The sequence below is a fragment of the Strix uralensis genome, chromosome 6, assembly GCF_047716275.1.
Source record: "Strix uralensis isolate ZFMK-TIS-50842 chromosome 6, bStrUra1, whole genome shotgun sequence".
NCBI classification, from domain to species: Eukaryota; Metazoa; Chordata; class Aves; order Strigiformes; family Strigidae; genus Strix; species Strix uralensis.
In genome coordinates, this window is record NC_133977.1 from 32,532,452 (window position 1) to 32,552,205 (window position 19,754).

Below are 19,754 nucleotides of genomic sequence, written 5' to 3' on the forward strand. Positions count from 1 at the left end.
CTCCCCTGAGGGAGGAGGGTCTCATTTGCATATCCGCCTGAGGGCCGGCACCTCCGACGCTTCCACTCGTGGAAATCTACAGAGGGGTAGCCCCGCCGTCCAATCCAAGGCCACGCTGCCCGTGACGGGTCCCTGGAAGGGGCGGGGCTTCGCCGGCGGCGGCCTGTGGGAAGCGCTGGTGGGCGGGGCCTAGCGCGGTGGGGGCGGGGGAAGGGGCGCGTCCACCGTCTGTGGAGGCGGAGGGGGGTGTGTGGGCGTGTCCGGGCGGTGCGAGGGATGTTCGGCAGCGGCGGCAGCGGCGGGGGCCGCTCGGGTTCGCCATGGTCTGAGGCGTCGCGATGAGTGCCGCGACCCCGTCGGTTTTCGACACTAAGGCGCGGGTGTTGAAGCTGGGCGAGAGCTTCGAGAAGCAGCCGCGCTGCGCCTTCCACACCGTCCGCTGTGAGCGTGGGGTTGGGGCAGCCCCTCAGGGGAGCGTTGGGCGCGGCGGGGTGGGGGGGTACGGGTGCCGCCGGACGGCGGCACCCGTGCCCCCCACCCCACCCCCTCCGCACCCAACGCTCCCCTGAGGGGCGGGGAGGCTGCCCGGGCTCGCAGGCCCGGCGGGTTGAAGCGGAGGGTGGGTCGGAGCAGGCCTGGCCGGTCGTCGGGGGGAGGGAGGGAGGATGAGGGGCAGCGTGGCAAAACCTCTGGAATTTTGGGGTACAACTGGGAACCTATGGCTGAGGTGCTGGTCCGGGATTTCGGGAGCGGGGCGGTGCGGATCAGGTTTTAGTCGCTCCCGAGAGCGTGTTGCTGGGGAGGTGGTGGGGATACAGCCCTGGTATCCCCAGTACTGCCCCTCGCTACTTTCTGGGTGCTGACTTCACTTTTTACACCTTTTGCATCCGGAATTAATGTCTTGATGCGGTTCCTCTGAAAACCGAATTAGGCTGGAGCTCTGGCTTTGCCCTCTTTCCTTGTGCTTAGTTTTTAGAAGTTAAGTACAATTCAGCAATCAAAGGTTAAAGGCAGTATTAATCACAAAGCTAGTATACCCTCCCTGAGTACATAATTACTATCTAGAGACGTGTGTGCTCAAAGATTCTAAGGGTAGCTAGGAAACAAATGCTCTCAGGATTATAGTTCTGGTAATTTAGGACTGCTGCTTCTGGTTTTGATGTCTCATTATTTATAGACCGATCCCCAAGATTCAGGCTCACGTACGCTCTCTGGAGAATGTCCCGTATGCTTTCACGCAGTGCAGTGAGATGGGTAATGTGCTTTCTGTGAGCAAATGGAACAGCACTTAGTAGGATTGTCTGCAACTGTGGGAGGGGAGGAGAGGGGAGGGAGCAGGCAAAAGCTATAAATGGATTTAAACAAATGCTGTAACTTGAAATTTACCCTAATTTTAAAGAGGAGTAAAAACCACGTCTGGTACCTCCTACCCTTACGATTTCTTGCTGACTCCTGTAATTTGATGATTTATTCTGAAATCTGTTTTGAAATCTCTCTTCCTTTCCAACAAATGAGACAGAAACTGGCACGTTCCTCCGTTCTGTCAAACACACATGCGAAAATATCCTTCTCTGACACCTGAAGGTTTTGTTAACAAATGAGTAAAGGGGAAGACATCTGCTGGTTAAAAGTTAAGATCAGAAGTCCGTTTATGGACACTGGAACCAGTATCTTAATTTTCTAAAATATTAACCACCCCGTAGCTGTATATTAAAGCAAACGCTCTCTAATTTGATGAGAAACTTTGGAACTGTTGTATGCCTATCCCTGTAAGACGACGTGTGGGGTTTTGCTGTAAACAAGGTTAGCAGGGGCTGTTGTTACCTGTGTCTTAGCTCAAAGCCTTCTGCTGCATGTGTAGTCCTGCCCACCAGCTCTTGAAGCTTGGCTTTCTTGCCCGGTTAGTGTGCAAGCCGGAGCCACGGCTCCCAGCTGTGGTCTGTGCCGCCTGGCCGTGGGTTGCCGGCAGTGTTACTGAGCTGGGAAGCTCCCGGCCGTAACAGCTCGCTGCCGCTGGTGCCCGGCAGTGGGTGACGTGACAGGTTGCGAGGCGAGGAGCGTGTGCTGTGCTGTGGCCAAGCAGCGTGCCGTCGAATGGGTCCCCTTACGCGCATGGTCCCTCTGTGCCTCTCGTCAGCTGCAACAGGGTGCAGCTCCCCAGGGTGCGAGGCCGGCAGCGGGCATCCCCGGGGTGCGAGGCTGCCCTGCGGTTGCTGGAACCATGGGTTCAAACCCATGTATTTTACCACGTGCCTTGCAGAGCCTCTCGATGCCGTCCTATCGCCCTAGATCTGTGCAGGCAGGCCTTTTAGCTGTAGCCCTTCCCAATTCATTTATGGTGGAAGTAATATTTTATAGATAATGGTATGTTACATAGCTGCAGTGCTGATACCGGAACACATGCTCGTTTTCAACGTCCCGGATTTTTTAAAAGGACCAGAAGTTGATACCTTCTTTTGTTTAAAACTTATTTTAATCAATACTTCAGATTTTGAAAAAGACAAAAAGGAAATTAATATTTAATTGGGAAGTAATTTAACTTTTGAAAAATACACTGAAAATCAAGTTTTGGTCAGCTTCTGACATGCATGCTACAGTGAAATAGGAAATGGATACAGAAATAGATATTGAGGATTGATGATGTTCTTTGCATTTTCAGTCACTTGTCTACATCTCCCATGTTTGGGATCAACATTTTCAAGAACTATTTATTTATTTTTCTGAAAGTAATGATGTGAGGATTTATCTTTTGAAATATAACACAGCTCATTCATCTATTATCCAATAAAACCTAAAAGCATTTTTCTAATTTTAACCGAAAGGTTTTAACACCTATCCCGAATCTTGAGAAAACCATCTTGACTTTGAATTCTACTGACTTATGGAATGATCTGTTCAAGGGAATGGTAGATGATACACTAGCAAAAAAGGCTTTAACTTAATAGCCTCCAACTACAATTAAAAGGTGTCTACATTTATAAGATTCCTGAAAATCCTGTAAATAATCCAGTTTGTTTTTATATTTAGATGACTTTAAGCCTGCATCTATTGATATGTCCTGTGAAGGAGACCTTGAAGTTGGCAAAGGTGAACAGGTGACAATAACACTGCCAAATATAGAGGTGAGCGGGGTGGCTGAAGAGTGGCAGGCCTAAGGGAACAATTTATTTTGTTGTCATAAGTATATACTGAATGTAGAAGGATAGGAAGTTTCAGAGCTGCTTGTGAGATTTTTTTGAGTAGAAAAACAATTGCTCTAAGAATATAAAATTACAAAAGATCTAAAGGTTAAACAGCTGCGCTGTAACTTTAAGTCTATTCACTGCATTGGAAATATGCTGTAGGATGACCCAGAAATGTTGCATACACAGAAAAGCTTCATGTGGATGTTGGCAGCGCAAGTTTCCCCTTGGTATTTATGGTTCTAGTGCAGTTCTAAAGCAGGAAAGACTGGAAAGGGAAAATTTACTACCTGCCATGCTTTATTGCTCAGCTGATATGGTAACTGAAACCCTTTTTGGTAAAAGGAGTCCTACGGTGGGTGTGCTCTTGTTGGGAAACAAGCATTCAGTCAGTTTCAAAGTAAGATAAGCTGGGTGAAATCCCCTTGCAGTCAAACCTCAGCTGCTTTTGGTTGTGGCTACTGTGAACCTAATTTGAATTAACTGATAACATTTTTAAAGGCTAGAAATGATCACTTGTAGTGAACTTGTCATCACTGTGATGGATTGCTGTTTCTAATAAAAAGAAAAAAACAACCAAACTACAGGAGTAACACTTAATGGACTTCTGATTTAATAGGGCTCAACTCCACCAGTGACTGTGTTCAAGGGCTCAAAGAAGCCTTACCTAAAAGAATGTATCTTAATTATCAACCATGACACTGGAGAATGTCGTCTAGAGAAACTTAGTAGCAACATCACTGTGAAAAAAACCAGGTGGGTGATTTACAGGAGAAACAGCTGTGCTTTACTCATTGTGAAAATCGATTTGTTAATGAGCCTAAATTGAGATACATAACCATCCATTACTATTTTTAGCAAAACATCATTTTTAGAAAGTACCTGGCCTTGCTTTAGAAAGCACGCTGACTTCACAGCTTTCAAGTCTTGACTGGTGGAAGAAATGGGAATGGTTGGTTGGTTGGTTGGATTTTTTAACTTAGAACTGTCACGTTGTTGAAAGATATGGTAACTATTTTCTGATGAGCAGGGAGAAAAAAATCTGTTTGGAAAGTAGCTTGCCTGCTGTCTTCTGACTTCTAAATGAGGAAATAAAAAAAGATAAATTGTGACATGTTTCAGTAATATTAATGGCTTGTTTTTCTTGTACCAAGTTTTTGAATACTTTTTTTCTGCTGTTGAGTCCATATAAGTAATTTCCAGCAGAAATAAGTGATCCTGGGTAGCCAGGTGAAAAAACAAATCAACTGACAAAAGATTAGAAAGTTATTAGCACTGTATTAAAAAACAATTTTTAATACATCTATATATAATTATATGCAGTATAATAGTGTCACTAGAAATCTAATATGATGCTATTTAGAAAGGCATGACAAATAATTCCATAATTTAAGGTACAGTATCCCCTGTATTCTTGCATTTTTCCTTGCATCTTGTCTTCTAGTAGTTAAAAATCTTTTGCTTTTACACACAGAGCTGAAGGAAGCAGTAAAGTCCAGTCTCGCATAGAGCAGCAACAGCAGCAAATGAGAAATGCAACTAAGGTTCCAAACAATGTTAAAAATTCTCCATCAAAAGAAAAGATGTTTCCGTCTTCTCCTATGGATGATATTGAACGAGGTAAGCCCCACTGGCTCATAAGTTTGAGAAACTTTGCTCTTAACTAGCAATTAGTTTTTAAGAGCCAAGGTTTTTTGTTTGTGTGGGTTTTATTTTGCTTTTAATTTGAGATTCACACAAGAAGCTGATTATATAAGCACTTTACCCTGATATGGAAATGACCACTCTGGCTCAAGTGGTAACAAAGCAGTATTTGAAACTTGCTAAGGTATAAACATCGGATGAACCATTAGGCCTAATAATGCCAAGGGTACCACTGCTCGCTCTCCTTTCTTCTGCTGCTACTTTAATCAAGTATATAGTAGGTTGTATTGTGGCACTTGGAGCCAACTGAGTCACTTCCATCTTGACATTGCTCCTCATTCTTTCACAGCACTCAGCAAACATATAGGTTACAGTGCTTTGCAACTCAAAATATATTTTAAGTTACCGGATAAGACCTTGTGAAAGATGAGGTTCCAGTGAAATAGACAGCTAAAAACTTGCATAAATCAACCCATGAACAGTGCTACATACTGTATTCTTGAGAGACTCTGGTTTGGTGCAACACTCATATTTCACTTAATAGGAGGCCTTACTTCCTTTTGGAGGACAAGGAGGATGGCAGGTGGTAATTACTTGCTACAGAAATGCTGACAAGTGGCTGTTTCATTGACTGGAATTGACATCTGCCTCCCAAGATGTTCTGGATTCCTTTAAACAGATTTTTTTTAGATGTGTCATTATGAAGGTTGGCGTTTTTTTTCCCATTTTGGTCTTAAACTCTGACCAGAAATCTATACTACAGAACAGTACTAGAATACCTCTAAGGTTGCAAAGACGAAGGAGAATTTGAGCGCATGGAATAAAACGATGCTTTTTCTTGGTGGTCTGCTTTTTGAAGGGAGTGGTGGTGTCAAACATTGCAAGTCACCAAAGTGGCTGCCAACACATATCTAACTCTTGTGTCGTGTCAGTCCAATTTTGACTACTACCAAAGAATGCAGAATAATTGACGAATAGGGTTGTTAGGGACCTTTTAAAGTTATCTAGTCCATCCTTCTATCCTAAAGTCATATTTCTGACACTTTTTAACCTCCTCTTAAAGCCTTCAGTGACAGATCCTGTGTTCTCTCTGGCAAACCATTCCAGGGCTTTGCTCCCCTTACTGTTCAGGTTCTTCCTAATACAAAATCTGACAGTAAGCCCATTACTAATTTGATATTTATCATGCAAGTATAGACCAGATTACTTTGCTGCTTTTGAGCAGTCCTTCATGTACTCAGAAGCTGCTATGTCTCTTCCATTTTTTTATGTAAAATAATGCCAGCTGGTTCAATCTTTCCTTAGAAGTTTTCTAGATCCCTGATTCATTGTTACTCTCCTTTAGCTATCATACAATAAGGCCAAAAAGCTTCCTGAAATATAGTGCCTAAATACATTTACTGTTCCAGCTAAGGCTTTAGCAGTGCTGAGTTGTGCAATAAGACTGTCTTACAGGCGCTATTCATCTTTATACACAAAGACCAAATAGTATCATGTCCCACTGTAACGCTTGTCATTTCCGCAACAGCACGCTGCAGTAGAACTGTGTGTAGTGATGCACTGTAACTCACAGGCTCTTCAGAAGCATTGCCTATTTAATCGTTCTTCATCCCACGGTTGTGTAACTGACTATTCCTGCTGAAGTACGCTACCTTGAACTTGTTACTAACTTTGTTTTCTTGGGTGGGGGAATGATCACTCTACCTTTGTTCTCTAGTATATGTACAACCCTTCCCTCACTGTTTGAAAATACTTAATTTAAATTCTGTCAGATTAAATTACGTCAAAATTCAAGGCAGAGATCTTATTCCTGTTTTTGGTATGAACTGTTAGCCTTTCACTTAGAATTTTTCTTATTACACATTGGTGAGGGCAGGGAGGAAGTGGAATTAAATGCATAGGACTGGAGTGGTATCTTTCAGTTAGCTTACAGCTCCAGATGTGTGGTAGATCAGTTGTTTCTTTGGCCCTTCTTTTCTATCTTCTCTAGAATTAATTTTGAAATGACTTCTTGATCATTCTGCTAGCTACATCCTAATTTTTGCCTTGGCTTTTCTGTCGTCTTTTCTGTTCTTAAGCTCTGCTCTTATACATGTCCTCATGTCCTTAGTAACAGGAGGATGCTGCTTTTTTTTTTTTTTCCTCCCCTTCTCTTTCCTTATGTTTGAGTCAGCCAGGATGGTCTTTTTTTGTACTTTCTGTTCTTCCTTGGCATTGGGTTAGTTTGTCCTTGTAGCCATAGCTGCACTATTTCAGGGGCCTTTTTTCCTGAACACCATTTTGCTTTAGACTGGGCTTTGATAAGGCAGACTCACCTAAGTACCTTTCCTTTAGAATGGCCTTTGATAACTCAGAATTGGAAAGCTTAATGGAAATTTGTGTAGAAGCTTATTCTTTTGTTCTCCTTTCTCTTGATTAAGCTCTGAGCCATCTTGCATCTTGGCGACTTTCATCTTCAACCTGTTCTTCTGTATTGGGTAAATTTGAAGTGAGATGAGCCACTCTCCTACTTGCTTTTTATGACTGCTATATCAAAGCTGTTCCTGAAGTATTCCAAGTCCTTGTAAGACCATCTTAACAAATGTCTGGATAGTTACAATGTTTTATAATGATGAACTTCCGCACTCTGCGTAACTCCTCAAGTCACTGTATAAAATCCCCATCCACCATGATTCAGTGGTCTGTTTAAGACTTCTCACTTCAGCAGCACCCCTATTTTGCACAATTATTATATGTACTCTTTTTGCAAAACTTAACTTTCTCTGTATGTTGGACTTCAGCTAGTATATATCAAAAATGCATATACTGTGCAGCATGATCTATCCAGTCATACTCTCCTAAATATTACTGTAGTCAGGTGAGTTAATTTATGAAGAATGCAAGTTGGTTAGTTTGATTCTGTTAATTTGATCAGTTAATTTCCAGTATTTCTCCAGTATTTCTTGTCTGCCTCATGTTGTTCTAGCTCCTTCCCCCCCCCAAAAAAACCACCAAAAAAAACCCCCACCAAACTATGAAGAGAACTAGGATTTGGTGAAATCTTCCTAATAGTAAACTGTGGACAGTTCATTTAGATATTCTTCATGCTTAACTTGGTTTTGAGCAAAATGTCACGTAGTCCAAACAAGTGTATTGATTGTAATGCTGAACTGCTGGAAGGCATTTTGGACTGCAGACATCTTACAGCTAACTTATCTGTGTGATTCTAACTGCAGTTTTTAGTCAGTGAAAGGCATCTTTGGGGGTGCTAAAGAATCTAGAAGACTTGTTAGTTGCAGAAATTAAAGGTTATGTGGGATGCCCTGTGGAATGTGGGGTTAGCATTTGGGTTTACAGTCACCCTTGTTCTAACACTTGGCTTGAAAGGGAGAAAGTGCCCAAGCTACAAGAGAAGAAAACCACGTGATAGGTTGGATGCTTGCCTGTGCCCTTTTCTTTGTTCTGGAGAGTTCTGGGGGTTTTGATTTGTTTTTTTTTCAGTCGTTATAATGCATGGACCTGATTTCTGTTGTTGATTTTTCTTTTTCATTATTTTTTCTTCTCCTTCTTATATTTCACTTATGATGAATGTTAACTGAGAAAAAAGTCCTATTGTTTTCAGAGCTAAAAGCAGAAGCCAGTATCATGGACCAGCTGAGTAGCTCTGACAGTTCATCTGACTCTAAAAGTTCTTCGTCCTCTTCATCAAGTAGTGAAAATAGTTCTAGTGATTCTGAAGATGAGGAAACGAAGCCCTCTCTTCCTATGTCAATGCCGTATTTGCAGCCGCAGCCTACTGTGTCTGCCATACCACAACAGGCTGTCCCTGACAAAGATGCCAGTCATAACAGATCCCAAGAGAGCAGTGGTCATATGATGAATACACTACGTAAGTACAAAGACTGTTCTTTTCTTAGTGCACAATTCCAGACATCAAGATTCTGAAAGGAAACCATATTGTTTTTAAGTATGTCTCTGTTATAATTAAAACTGTGGGAAGTGATGCTAGGGTATGATTGTTCAGCAGCGGTCTGAATTAGACACTGGGCTAGAAGGTTCTTGGTCCCCAGAGATATTAAATTAAAGCTGATGCAGTTGAAAATATTTCCTAAGCTCTTCTGGCTTCCTCCCAGTTATATACATTGGGCCTGGGGAACAGCAATTTTGTATTGAAAATATTTGAACTAACAGGGCATTCCCAAAACATATACTTATAATTTCTTGGGTAGAGCTATGGGGAAGATACTATACTCGCAATACTCGAATTACAGAAAAGATGGTGTATTCTTAGCTACTTCTGTTACTATTATTCATGGCACTGTTCCACTAGACAGCATGGCAAAACTGTCCTTTACATATGAAGAAGGAGGTAGTTTGCTTTCAGGTGATACTATCTTATTTCACCCATTCAGGCAACTAAATATGTAATTTGAAGAGTAGCTGTGATATTCTTTGAGAAGTGGTTGCTGCACAGCCTGGAATTGAACACTCAGTGTATTCAAAAAAGGAGAGTTTGGACAGAAAAAAAATCCCACTAGGTAGAGAATTTTAAGTTTGCTACCTAAATAGCAGGAGTATTCAGACATAGAAGTGAGTATTCAGCTATGGTGACTCTTTGAAAATTATTACATTTTTAATTAGGTGCTTAGCTTGCAGGATCCCGGTTTGAAGAGATTCCCATCAACCCTGGTTTGCAGCCTGAGATCTGTAAGGTTTACCATTTATATGTAAACTTGTTATACTGAAATGTTAGACTCTGGCAGATCTACTTTTATTTCAGTACTTCATGGATAACATGAACAGGTTTTTTCTGTAGCTAGTATTTAAATACTTAATTAAATATCTGTGCTGGTTATTTATGTACTGCATTAACAGATAAAGGTCAGACTGAAAAGTCCTGTGACTTCATGTGCAAACGACTAAATGCTGCTTTCATTTTACTGTCACTGCAGAGAACAATGTCTTCATGTTTATAATTTGTGTAACTTTAGAGTGTGCTGTTTATTTCAACCCTTATTCACAAATGGGATTTCCCGTTCTTCGTGCTTTAAATAAAACTGTTACGAAAACGAGATTAAGCTCTATTCCCAGTGACAGAGTCCCAGCTGGCAAAGCTTCCACTGAGAAATACGCTTACAAGTACAGGTGGCCAAGTCCACCAGTTTCAACAGTCATAGTGAGAAAACGCTGCCTAAAGCATGACAACATCAAAACTGTTACAGGGGAAGTTGGTGGTTTGATGGTACTCGAGAACCATGTTGACAGGTGGAACCTCTGTAGCATCAAGCCTTGGGCTTGACTATCTGAGCTTGCCTAGATCTTTAGCCTAATCTCATTTACTTCTGTTATGATTAAAGATCTATTTTACTGCCTAAAACAATTGTCCCCAACTTCCCATATGGTTAACACTTAAAATACGCTTCAACTAGACAAAGATCAAAACAGTTACTTTCAAGGAGAATGTGTTTCTCCAGCTCCCTTGCTGAGGGAATTTGGCAGGAGAGTGAAACCTGGAGAAACTAAATGGATAGCACATGGTTCTAGATTGAATGGCAAGAGTTCTCAGTCAGGGTCCTATACAGTCATTTCTTCCATCTCAAATAATGTTTTACAAAAATAAAATAATGAATCAACAACTGTTAGCACAAGCTGTTTGCTTGTCTAATCCAGTTTTGAGATTTGATCGCTTATGTGCATGACTAGTTTTGTGCACCTCTCTAGAATCGGGGCCATAGTGGGTAACTAGTGAAGATTTGCTTTGGCTTGTGTGCAGGCAGAAGGCTGGGGAAGGCTTAGAGAGCTGAGTTTCATCTTGCATGTAGAAACCATACAGCTGAGGTTTTGTGGCACTTGGAAAGCACAGGAGGTAGTGTCTAGAGCATGGTAACCAAATACTTCTGTCAGATATACATAATCTACCTCTTCAGGAATCCGGGGCTGAAGATTGCCCCTCACCCTCAAAATACTGCTTCTTCCCCTTTCTACATTCAGAAACTTGCCTTATAACAAAGTTTGTAAATGGTGGCACTAATGAATCTGTTCTTCATAAACATTTGATCATATGATGCTTTATGTCTACTTTTTGTTTAGCAAGACTTATGTTAAATAAAGTAATTTTCCAAAGAAAAAACAGCATAGATTGGCTGTTCTGGGGCCTTGTATTGTGTACGTAGTATTCAGCACAACTTCACTTCTTTTGGTACTTGGTGCTGGTACAAGCAGCTAGTCATGAAATAATTTTCTCTTATTAGTTTGCTGTTGATGTGACCACTAAGATCTGTGAAACACAGGTCACTCCTATGAGTTTCCCTGTCTCCTATAACTTGCAAGAATTCAATGTATTATAGTCACTGATTTAAAAGTTTAGAAAATGTTGTAATTTGCAGTGCAATCTATTTCCCCAATTAATATTGCTAATAAGCAACTGGCACTGTGAAAACTGAATTCAAGTTTTCCCCACTTTATTGCTGCCTTATAAGTACAATAGAGTCTAGATGTTTGTTTCTTCAGAGTACTAGTTAAATGAACTTTCCATTCTTGCACCAAGCCCATCTGAAAACTACCAACTCTAGTCTGTGTTATTTCGCCATCTCTCTGAAGGTGTTTTTTGGAGGTAGAGTTATAAAAATGGGGTAGAAAGTTTTCCCTGAAGTAAATCCTAATGCAGTATTTCTGACTCGAACTTGGAGTTCTTGCTTTTCCCATCTGCTGGTTTTCACAAGCATTGGTATTTTTGGCTGGTGTTACAGGGTTTGTGTAATTTCTATTAACTATGTTGAAATAACTTTTGAAGGCTGCAGAATCACTATTTGGAAGGTTATCTTCTTGTTCGTACTCCCAGTCCTCTTCTAAAGTAGGTAGTGCATAACAGGGCTGGGATTTCTAAGAATTCACTGCAAGTTTTCCTTTGAGTGATAAATGCATGAGTTTAATTTACTAATGCCATTCTCTGCCTTGAAACATTCTTTCTTAGGGTAATATACTGTCCTGAATAATTATTGACAAATTACTTAATTTTGTTCTTCCAAAATTGCTTCTAAAATTTATATTACAATGATACAGCTGTAAATGTTTTCTCCATATAGAGGACTGGAAAAAATTCGTCTGCAGTAGTACTTTAAAGATTGCTGGAAACAGCCATCTTCACAATTCTTGTCTTATATAAAGTGTTTTCTGTTTTGTTGTGGAGAATCATGTACCACTTTCTAAGCTTTAGTGATGACATAGTGGAAAACAAAGGAAGGCTAAATGCAGCCATGTTAAAGACTTCAGTGTTCTAGCAGAAATGATATGCCTGATAACAAAAGATCCAATCTGAGTGTCTTGTTGGGTTTACCCTCCTGAGGTTACTTTTTTACCCATCTGCAAAAGTGATCTGTGAAGGGTGCTGCAGCTGAGGAAAGGGCATGTGAAAATAGAGTGCCTACTTTTTCTTTGCTTTTTAGGTCATTTCGGCACAACCTGATGAGATGCATTCCTTTTTTTTTTTTCTTTTTTAATGGCTGTTTGGCAAGGGAGGTGTGAATAAAAGCATACTAGTTGGAACAGATTCTTAAAACTGAGTGGGAAGTTGCTAGATATGATGTAGATTCTGTATAGTATGCTGCTGTATTTTTTGTTAGTTATCTGTCATCCTGGAAAGATTCCCTCCTTCACACCCCCTAAGCTTATGGACATCCATTGCAAGCACAATGTAGTCCTTCTTACTTCCCCATTTTGAAATATATATAGCCACCAAATTAAAGTGCTGTGTAAAATTTCTTTTGATGTTTTGTTTGTTCACTTGTTCCAAAACCTGTTTGAAATAGTAGGTCACTGATACATCTTTAAATGGTACATCAAAGAGCTGCTGCTCTTGATTGAGACACCACTCTGTTTTCAAGCACAGCTGAGTAGCATTCAGATGCGTTTAAAAAAAAAAAAACACAACCACCAACAACTTGTTTTTCACAAAACTGCATTCACCAGCAGTTTTCCCACTTATGAAGCATGAAAACGTGGGTGGCAAAGATAGCTAGGTGTTGTCTTTTGTGATCTGGTGATATTAAATAAATGCACTTGTGGCTAATAAGCTAATGGCTTTCTTGCAAAGATTCTAAAATTGTAGAAAAGTGATCTCTCTAAAGTTCTGTCACTGGGGAGTTTGGTTCTACACCTATTTATTCTCTTATCGTGGAATAGTTTGGGTTAGAAGGGACCTTTAAAGATCATCTAGTCAAACCCTCCTGACCTGTTTGGTATTAGTTTTTGTAAGCCTTTAATTGGGAAAGGGAATAGCTTGAAAGAAGACAAGTATTTCCTTGAAAATGACTAATATGATGACTCTCTCTTTCTTCTAGGAAATGACTTGCAGCTGAGTGAATCTGGAAGCGATAGTGATGACTGAACAAATTTTTGGCCTTAAATGTATCACCTTTTTTGCTAAATGTGTCTTAGCATCTGTTTTGCACTAAGATTAGATTACCAGAGACTGGAATGAATGTCCTCGATTTTGATAATAGACATCCTAATTTTCTACTGACACATCATGTCTATAATACAGCAGCATTGATATCCTGTCAGTGCTATGGTTATGTGTTTATCTTTCAAATTACTGTATTTACAGTAAAATTGTGTATGATCTGATTTTGATTATTTTTGCCTCAGCCACCTGTTTTACTTGAAACTGATTTGTAACAGCTAGTTACTTTATATAAATAGTCATGGAATGGAGAAATTTCTGATATTTATGGAGGCAAGTTTCCTTCCTATCATTTAAATGCTGAATGCTGATCTCACAACTTTTACTTGGAGGGAGTGAAAGGGAGAACAACTAAATGAGGTCTGCTGTGTCAGCTACACTGTTTGTTCAGTTCACAGTTCATACCTTTAAGGAAACTGCTGAATAATGTGGTCCACTAGTGCAGTTACAGTTTACAATTGTTCAACACATTGCTGAATTCTTAATTTCATTGTATTATAGGACTTTATATTTCTGAGCCTCAAGATTCCTAAGGGAACTTGTCTATTCTCTGCCTTTTTTTATGTAACTTGAATAGGCTGGTCTTTTTACAACCTTTTTGTATCTGAATTTAGATAACTGCAGAGACAGCAATGAATTTCCTTCATTTAATTCTGTAACGGAAATCAGAAAATTTCTTTGTAGGAATATAAAAGTAATTTAATAAAGCAATATTTATCATTTTCATGTGTCTGATTCTGTTTTTCCACTTTCTAACTATAGTAGTCATGCCAGTGAAAGGGTCATGCAAGGAAATAGGAAGCAGTGAAACGGTAGCTAATACAGACTCCCCGCCCCGTCTGCAGGACTTAAGTGTTTGTTGCTTTTGCCTACATTGAGACAAGCCCTAATAAGAGCTCGCCAAAAGTTTGTGGTGGTGCTAGTGGACTGATGAATGTTTATTACAGGTTATATCCAAATGCCATTGGTAAGTGACACTGTTAGACAAAAAAAGGTGTTTGCCTAGTCTTAGTTTTTCCTCATTTGAAATTATATTTCAAGACCTGAAGAACTGCAGGTAGGATTCCAAATTTAATCCTATAGTTTACTACTGAAGAGTTTTTAACTAGCAGTAGCAAAAGTCTGTAGGGTGAATTCTGATGAGAGAAATCTGCTCAGTCTTGCACAGAAGTCTCCTTTGCTAGATTGTAGTGGTTGAATCGCAGCTCTGTGTCTAAACTATATGTAGGCCTGAATGTGCAGACATGAAAAAATGCACACTCAGTAAATGTATACAATAGATGGTACTAGACTAGTTCTCAGCTGTGCTGTGAGTATCAGTCCATGCTTACCTCTAGACAGATTAAGAGGTCAAAACCATGTCCACCCCTCACAAAGGAACCTTTACTGGTACCACCAGGCAGAAAAACTGGGCTCTGTACCCCAAACTTTGGCACCAGTCCATGCTCTGCACCAGGTAACAGCTTGCCAGACTGCTAGCTTCCTAAAGTTGGTACCATAAGAAGTAAAACATTTTCTTGTTTATACTCAAATGAAAAAGCTCATGTTAATTAATAACCATGGGTCAACAGGTCTTTGAGAAGAAAAGGGCTAAGGAGCAACCTTGAGGAAGGATGCTATGTAATAACTCCTGCAAGCTACTTGGAACTTTCTCAAGGGAAAGGGTATTGAGTTTTCTGATGGATCGTAGCTGTTGGTTACAGGAACTCTAGCAGAGTACTTGGTTCTTGGCACCTGCTGCTAATAAAGTCTGCTAGGGCAATGTCAGGAGCCGAGATGTCGCAGGTAACTTTACGACTAAGGAGCAGCCCTGTGTGCTAAACAGAAAGGGGTGCATGACAATGCTGCATCCTGAGCAGAAATGTCCTCTTTTTGCCTTCCCTCTGTCCCCAATGATTTATTTGCACCAAAGCCTTCCTTTAGGCCAGTGCTAAATTCTAATTCTAGTCAGAGTGCTGCTGTTTTTTCCGAATAACGGTGCATTCAGGGTGTATGGGAGTGACCAGATGGGTGGAAGCACTGACCAGCCCAGGGTCAAAATCATGGAGAGTGAAGTGTACTCACAGCTTATAATCACTCCTCCTGTGATGAAACTGTTGAGTACAATCTATCTGTATCTATATAAGTGCACTCACATGTATACAGGTGCTTAAATATAGCTCTGGGAGTAAAGCAGATTTCCAAGTTCCTGAGTCTCAGGACTGTAACTAAGCCTGTGCTATCTTTGGGTTGAAAGCTTTCTGGGATGGGAAGAGTCTTAGTTAAGCTTTTGTACAGCATGTAGCACAGAGTGATTAGTGGCTGGTCAGGCACTACCCAGTGTAGTCTAGATGGATATATTCTGTCAAATGCACAGTTGAGATAATTTAGGAAAGGCTCCCTTTAAATATAGAGAGAGGAGATAAGATTTTGGAACAAGGTTCTTATAGAGATAAGGGGAAACAGATAACAGACCTTAAATGTGTGAAGGAAAAATCTCTGTATGCTGTATCCAGTCCAAATGTTTGTGATCTGACTCACCTTCTCCATATACGTGTCAAACGTAGGCAAGTGAGCTAAAGAGCTTGCTTTGGCCTGTTGTCGTACAGAGGCCTTGGATCTCATTTGTGACTTGCTGGGGGTATTTCGTCCCCTAAGGCTTGGTTTGTGTGCCCCCAAGCAGTGCTGAGCCCCCATACCTCCTACTGCAGGGTGTTCTCAAATGGCGGGAGAGAAGGTGGTTGCACTGAGATTCAGAAGCATGAATAAAGGAAGTATTCCAGCAATAGAAAAACAAATCAGGTTGTCTTTTTTTGATCTTGAAATTTTTTTTTGGACTCTGATTTGAAAATTCTTTTTTTCTCCTTTAAAAACGGTTTTATTCCTGTGATGTCAACTTAACTAGAAATGAATAACATCGCAACTGCTGTAAGTTCCTATGACCATTGTTTCTATGACCTCTGAGTGCCTCTTTCAAAATAATCTTCTGAAATACACCTGGTTCTGCCTCGTTGCTTTCAGCTATTTTGTCTTTACATACAGGGATTTCAAGCATATGTCTGTGTATGTATGTCTAAGCAGTAGATACATCTGAAGAATCTTTTATTGTGACATTATTATTAAGCTATTGTGTGTCTTTTGGATTTGAGGAATATCTGTGTATCACATTGATAAATCAAAAATATCTTCCAAATCATAGAATGGTTTGGGTTGGAAGGGACCTTAAAGATCATCTAGTTCCAACCCCCCTGCCATGGGCAAGGACACCTTCCACTAGACCAGGTTGCTCAAAGCCCCGTCCAACCTGGCCTTGAACCCTTCCAGGGATGGGACAGCCACAGCTTCTCTGGGCAACCTGCTCCAGTGCCTCACCATCCTCACAGGAAAGAATTTCTTCCTTAGATCTAATCTAAATCTTCCCTCTTTTACTTTAAAACTGTTACCCCTTGTCCTGTCACTACACTCCCTGATAAAGAGTACCTCTCTTTCCTGTAGCCCCTTTTAAGTACTGGAGCCTTCTCTTCTCTACGTTGAACAATCCCAACTCCCTCAACCTGTAATGCAGCTGGAAATGTCAAAATTTTTTAGTCTTCTGACTACTGCAGTGCTAAGGACCACTGCAGCCACAGCTCACCTCAGCCCTTCTCTCTGCATGGCACCTGATACTTGCACAATTTGTTTAGTAACTACCTCTTCAAGGTTGTAGTATTCAACCCGTGTTATGTCCTGAAATGGTGATTATGTATGCTTACCAGTTGTAACTACCTTTGGAAGCCTGGCAGCTTCAAATTTTTGTAAGATTTCTGTCCTACTCTTGTTTTTCATGAACCCTGCCTTGGGGCATGTGGAGAAGCTGAGGTGATCTCTTCAGGGCTGCCCTGGCACCACTGCGTTCCACAACTAACACTGGGATTGCCATTTCCTTAGGGTTTTCTGTCTATCTTCTGTCTATCTGTAATTCCCTCTTGAGATCCTTGCCCCTAATGCTGTAATGGGCCTTTAGGAAGTTCTAGTTTATAAGCATCAAACTCGATATAATGTCCATGCATTTTGTAGTTGTTTTGTAAGTAATAATCTTATTTCCTGTGTAATCTCTGAAAATTATTTTGATGGATTACTGAAAACAGCTGTTCATCAAAATCATGGTATCAGCATCAGCTGGAGCACAGCTCATTGTGGAGTTTATTGTCAAGGCACCTGATATGATCAGCTTTATTGCACGAGCTGTGTTTTATTTTGGAGGAAGGCAGGAGATATAGCCATTTTTCAGTTTAAAGTACTTTAGTAAGTCACTTCTGTGCTAACAGACAGTGAATCATCTTGAGAACAGAGCAACAGTATTTCTAAGAAGAATTATTTGTTGGGTCTTTCTTGACTGATTTCTGGGGAACCAAATATGAACAGATCATCTCAGATAATAGTTTGCTTTGGTTCTCAAGATTTTGGCCCACAAAAATGGTATCATTTCAGGCAACACTTCTTGTTTTCTTTAGAATTTCTACAGGAAGGTTTCTGAGAACCGCTGAGCAGACTGATGAATCCTTCTCAAACAGAAGAGATGAGGACGCCTAGGCTGAACAGAAACAAAGAAGCCCAGAGGTGGAAAGAGAAGATGTCTTGACTCATGGTGGTTCCTAGGCTGAACGCTTGCAGTACATGTGAATTCCTCCTCTCACCACTTTTTGAGGTCATTCAGCTAACCATATAAGGTGCTGAGGACAGTCTAAGTAGATGTGGAGTTCAGACCAGCTTTGCGAGGAGAAGTAAAAAGAAGAATGAGCAAAAGAGAAGTTTTGAGTTAGGGTGTTTGCATTTTGTTAAAATATATATTCCTGCTGCTTTGGAGGAGATAGGGGAAATGTGAAAAGACGGTGAAGATGTACTGAAATGAGGAGAAAAAAAGTGTGAAGTGATAATTTCTTTCACAGTTTAGGCCTAAAACTTGATAGGAGTATTCATCCACATCCGAGAGGAGGATTGAAAGACCTATGTGTCTCAGCTATTACTCTGCCCAGTTCAATGAAACTGTGGTGACACCTTCTCCTAGTTGTTAACTGGTTAGCAGTTGTCTCCCAAGTGATCTTGGTCCCCCTGCACAAGAATAATTCATGATGGCTTGTGTGTTTGCAGGCCGTCCCTCCTTGCTTACCAGCTATATGCACAGGAATGGGCTGAATTAGTGGAAAGCTCTAACCAATCTGTTACTGTGGCTTTTATTTCACCGCTTGCATTCTCATGTTGGAGAAAAGCTCCTGAAGGGCAGAGTCAGAGCTCAAGGTTTGTGTCAGCAGGAAGAACCATTCCACTCCTAAGCAGAGATACCAACTTCATACAGGGTTTTCATGAAGCCCGTGCTATGTCTCCTGTAGTGAAGGGTCTGGCCTGCTGGGAACAGCGAGGGCTTGGGCTCTAGTTGTTTCTGTGGTTTTCTGAATCCATAGAAGAAACGAGTGTGTTCTCACATTTTCCTTCTCTGAAAAGCAAATCCCTCTGCTGTGGTGAGGAAGGAATGGAGGTTAGAGGCAAAGATGAAGGAGCCTTTCATTCAACAGAGAAGGCTTTGTTGATGTACAACACATACCTGGTGAGTTAGCTGCTGAGACCTCTCTTGACTTGCTTTGAACAGGGGCCCTTGTTACAGAACCTGTTCTCCATCTCTCATCTCCCATATGCTGTCTTTTCTGTGCAGCTTGGTTTGTCTCCTCAAAATTCATACCTGGCTTGTTCTCTTAAGTGTGCTTACGCATGACAGAGGATTATTTGCTCCCTCTAAGAGATGAGGCCTTTTTCATGCTGTTATTTAAAGTTTAAAGAAAAGTGGAGTGTCTTAAAAAGGTAATTAAAGAAGACCCAACAACAACCCAAACTGTTCTTTAATCTCTTTAGTTTCACTTCCACATGCTGCGTATCTTGTTCTACCAGTTTCAATGCTCTTGCAAAACAGTTGCACAATGACTTCCTCTTAGCAACCAGCAGAATTAAACTTGAGCTCACCTAATTGGCTGTACCTTTTCTAAGATCCTCAAGTATTGAGTTTCCAATAAACTCTGCACACCCCCCGCCCCCCCTTTTTCCTGCACCTTTTCATTGCCATGACTTTTGGAATAAATACTCGTGGACATCCTCATATACAGCTCCCATAGAGACATGGGAGCTAGTTGCAGCCTGAAATACCAGCTCAACCCTTAACCAATTTCCTTTTTACACCTGACTCTCTGCACATTGACAATTTATGAAAAGATCTAGGCTTTTACCAGAGTTTGATCAAAGTGTTTACGGTAGTATTAAAAAATCTCCTACTATGAGTTGTTCCTAAAAGCTAAAACTGTTTTAAAGGCCAATGTCTGATTGAGATTCCCCCTTCAAATAAAAATAGGTTTTGTGCCAGTTTCTGATTTTGCTGGAACAATGAGAGCACAAGAGGCAACACGAGGTAATGAGCCACTCAGAGCATCAGGGGCAGACAAACTGTTTTGGAATTAGCTGTCCTCCAGCAACTCTTCTGGAAA

The 19,754-nt window shown here is 40.9% G+C and overlaps 1 protein-coding gene across 1 annotated transcript; it reads left to right on the forward strand.

The window, feature by feature from the left end:
- Positions 1 to 264: 264 nt before the first annotated feature.
- On the forward strand, positions 265 to 13,988 carry EAF2 (ELL associated factor 2). The gene is made up of 6 exons (XM_074873572.1): positions 265 to 441; positions 3,028 to 3,122; positions 3,802 to 3,938; positions 4,657 to 4,802; positions 8,428 to 8,694; positions 13,145 to 13,988. Exons 1-6 carry the CDS (start codon positions 339 to 341, stop codon positions 13,189 to 13,191), a joined length of 795 nt encoding a protein of 264 aa, XP_074729673.1. The 5' UTR covers positions 265 to 338; the 3' UTR covers positions 13,192 to 13,988.
- Positions 13,989 to 19,754: the final 5,766 nt, after the last annotated feature.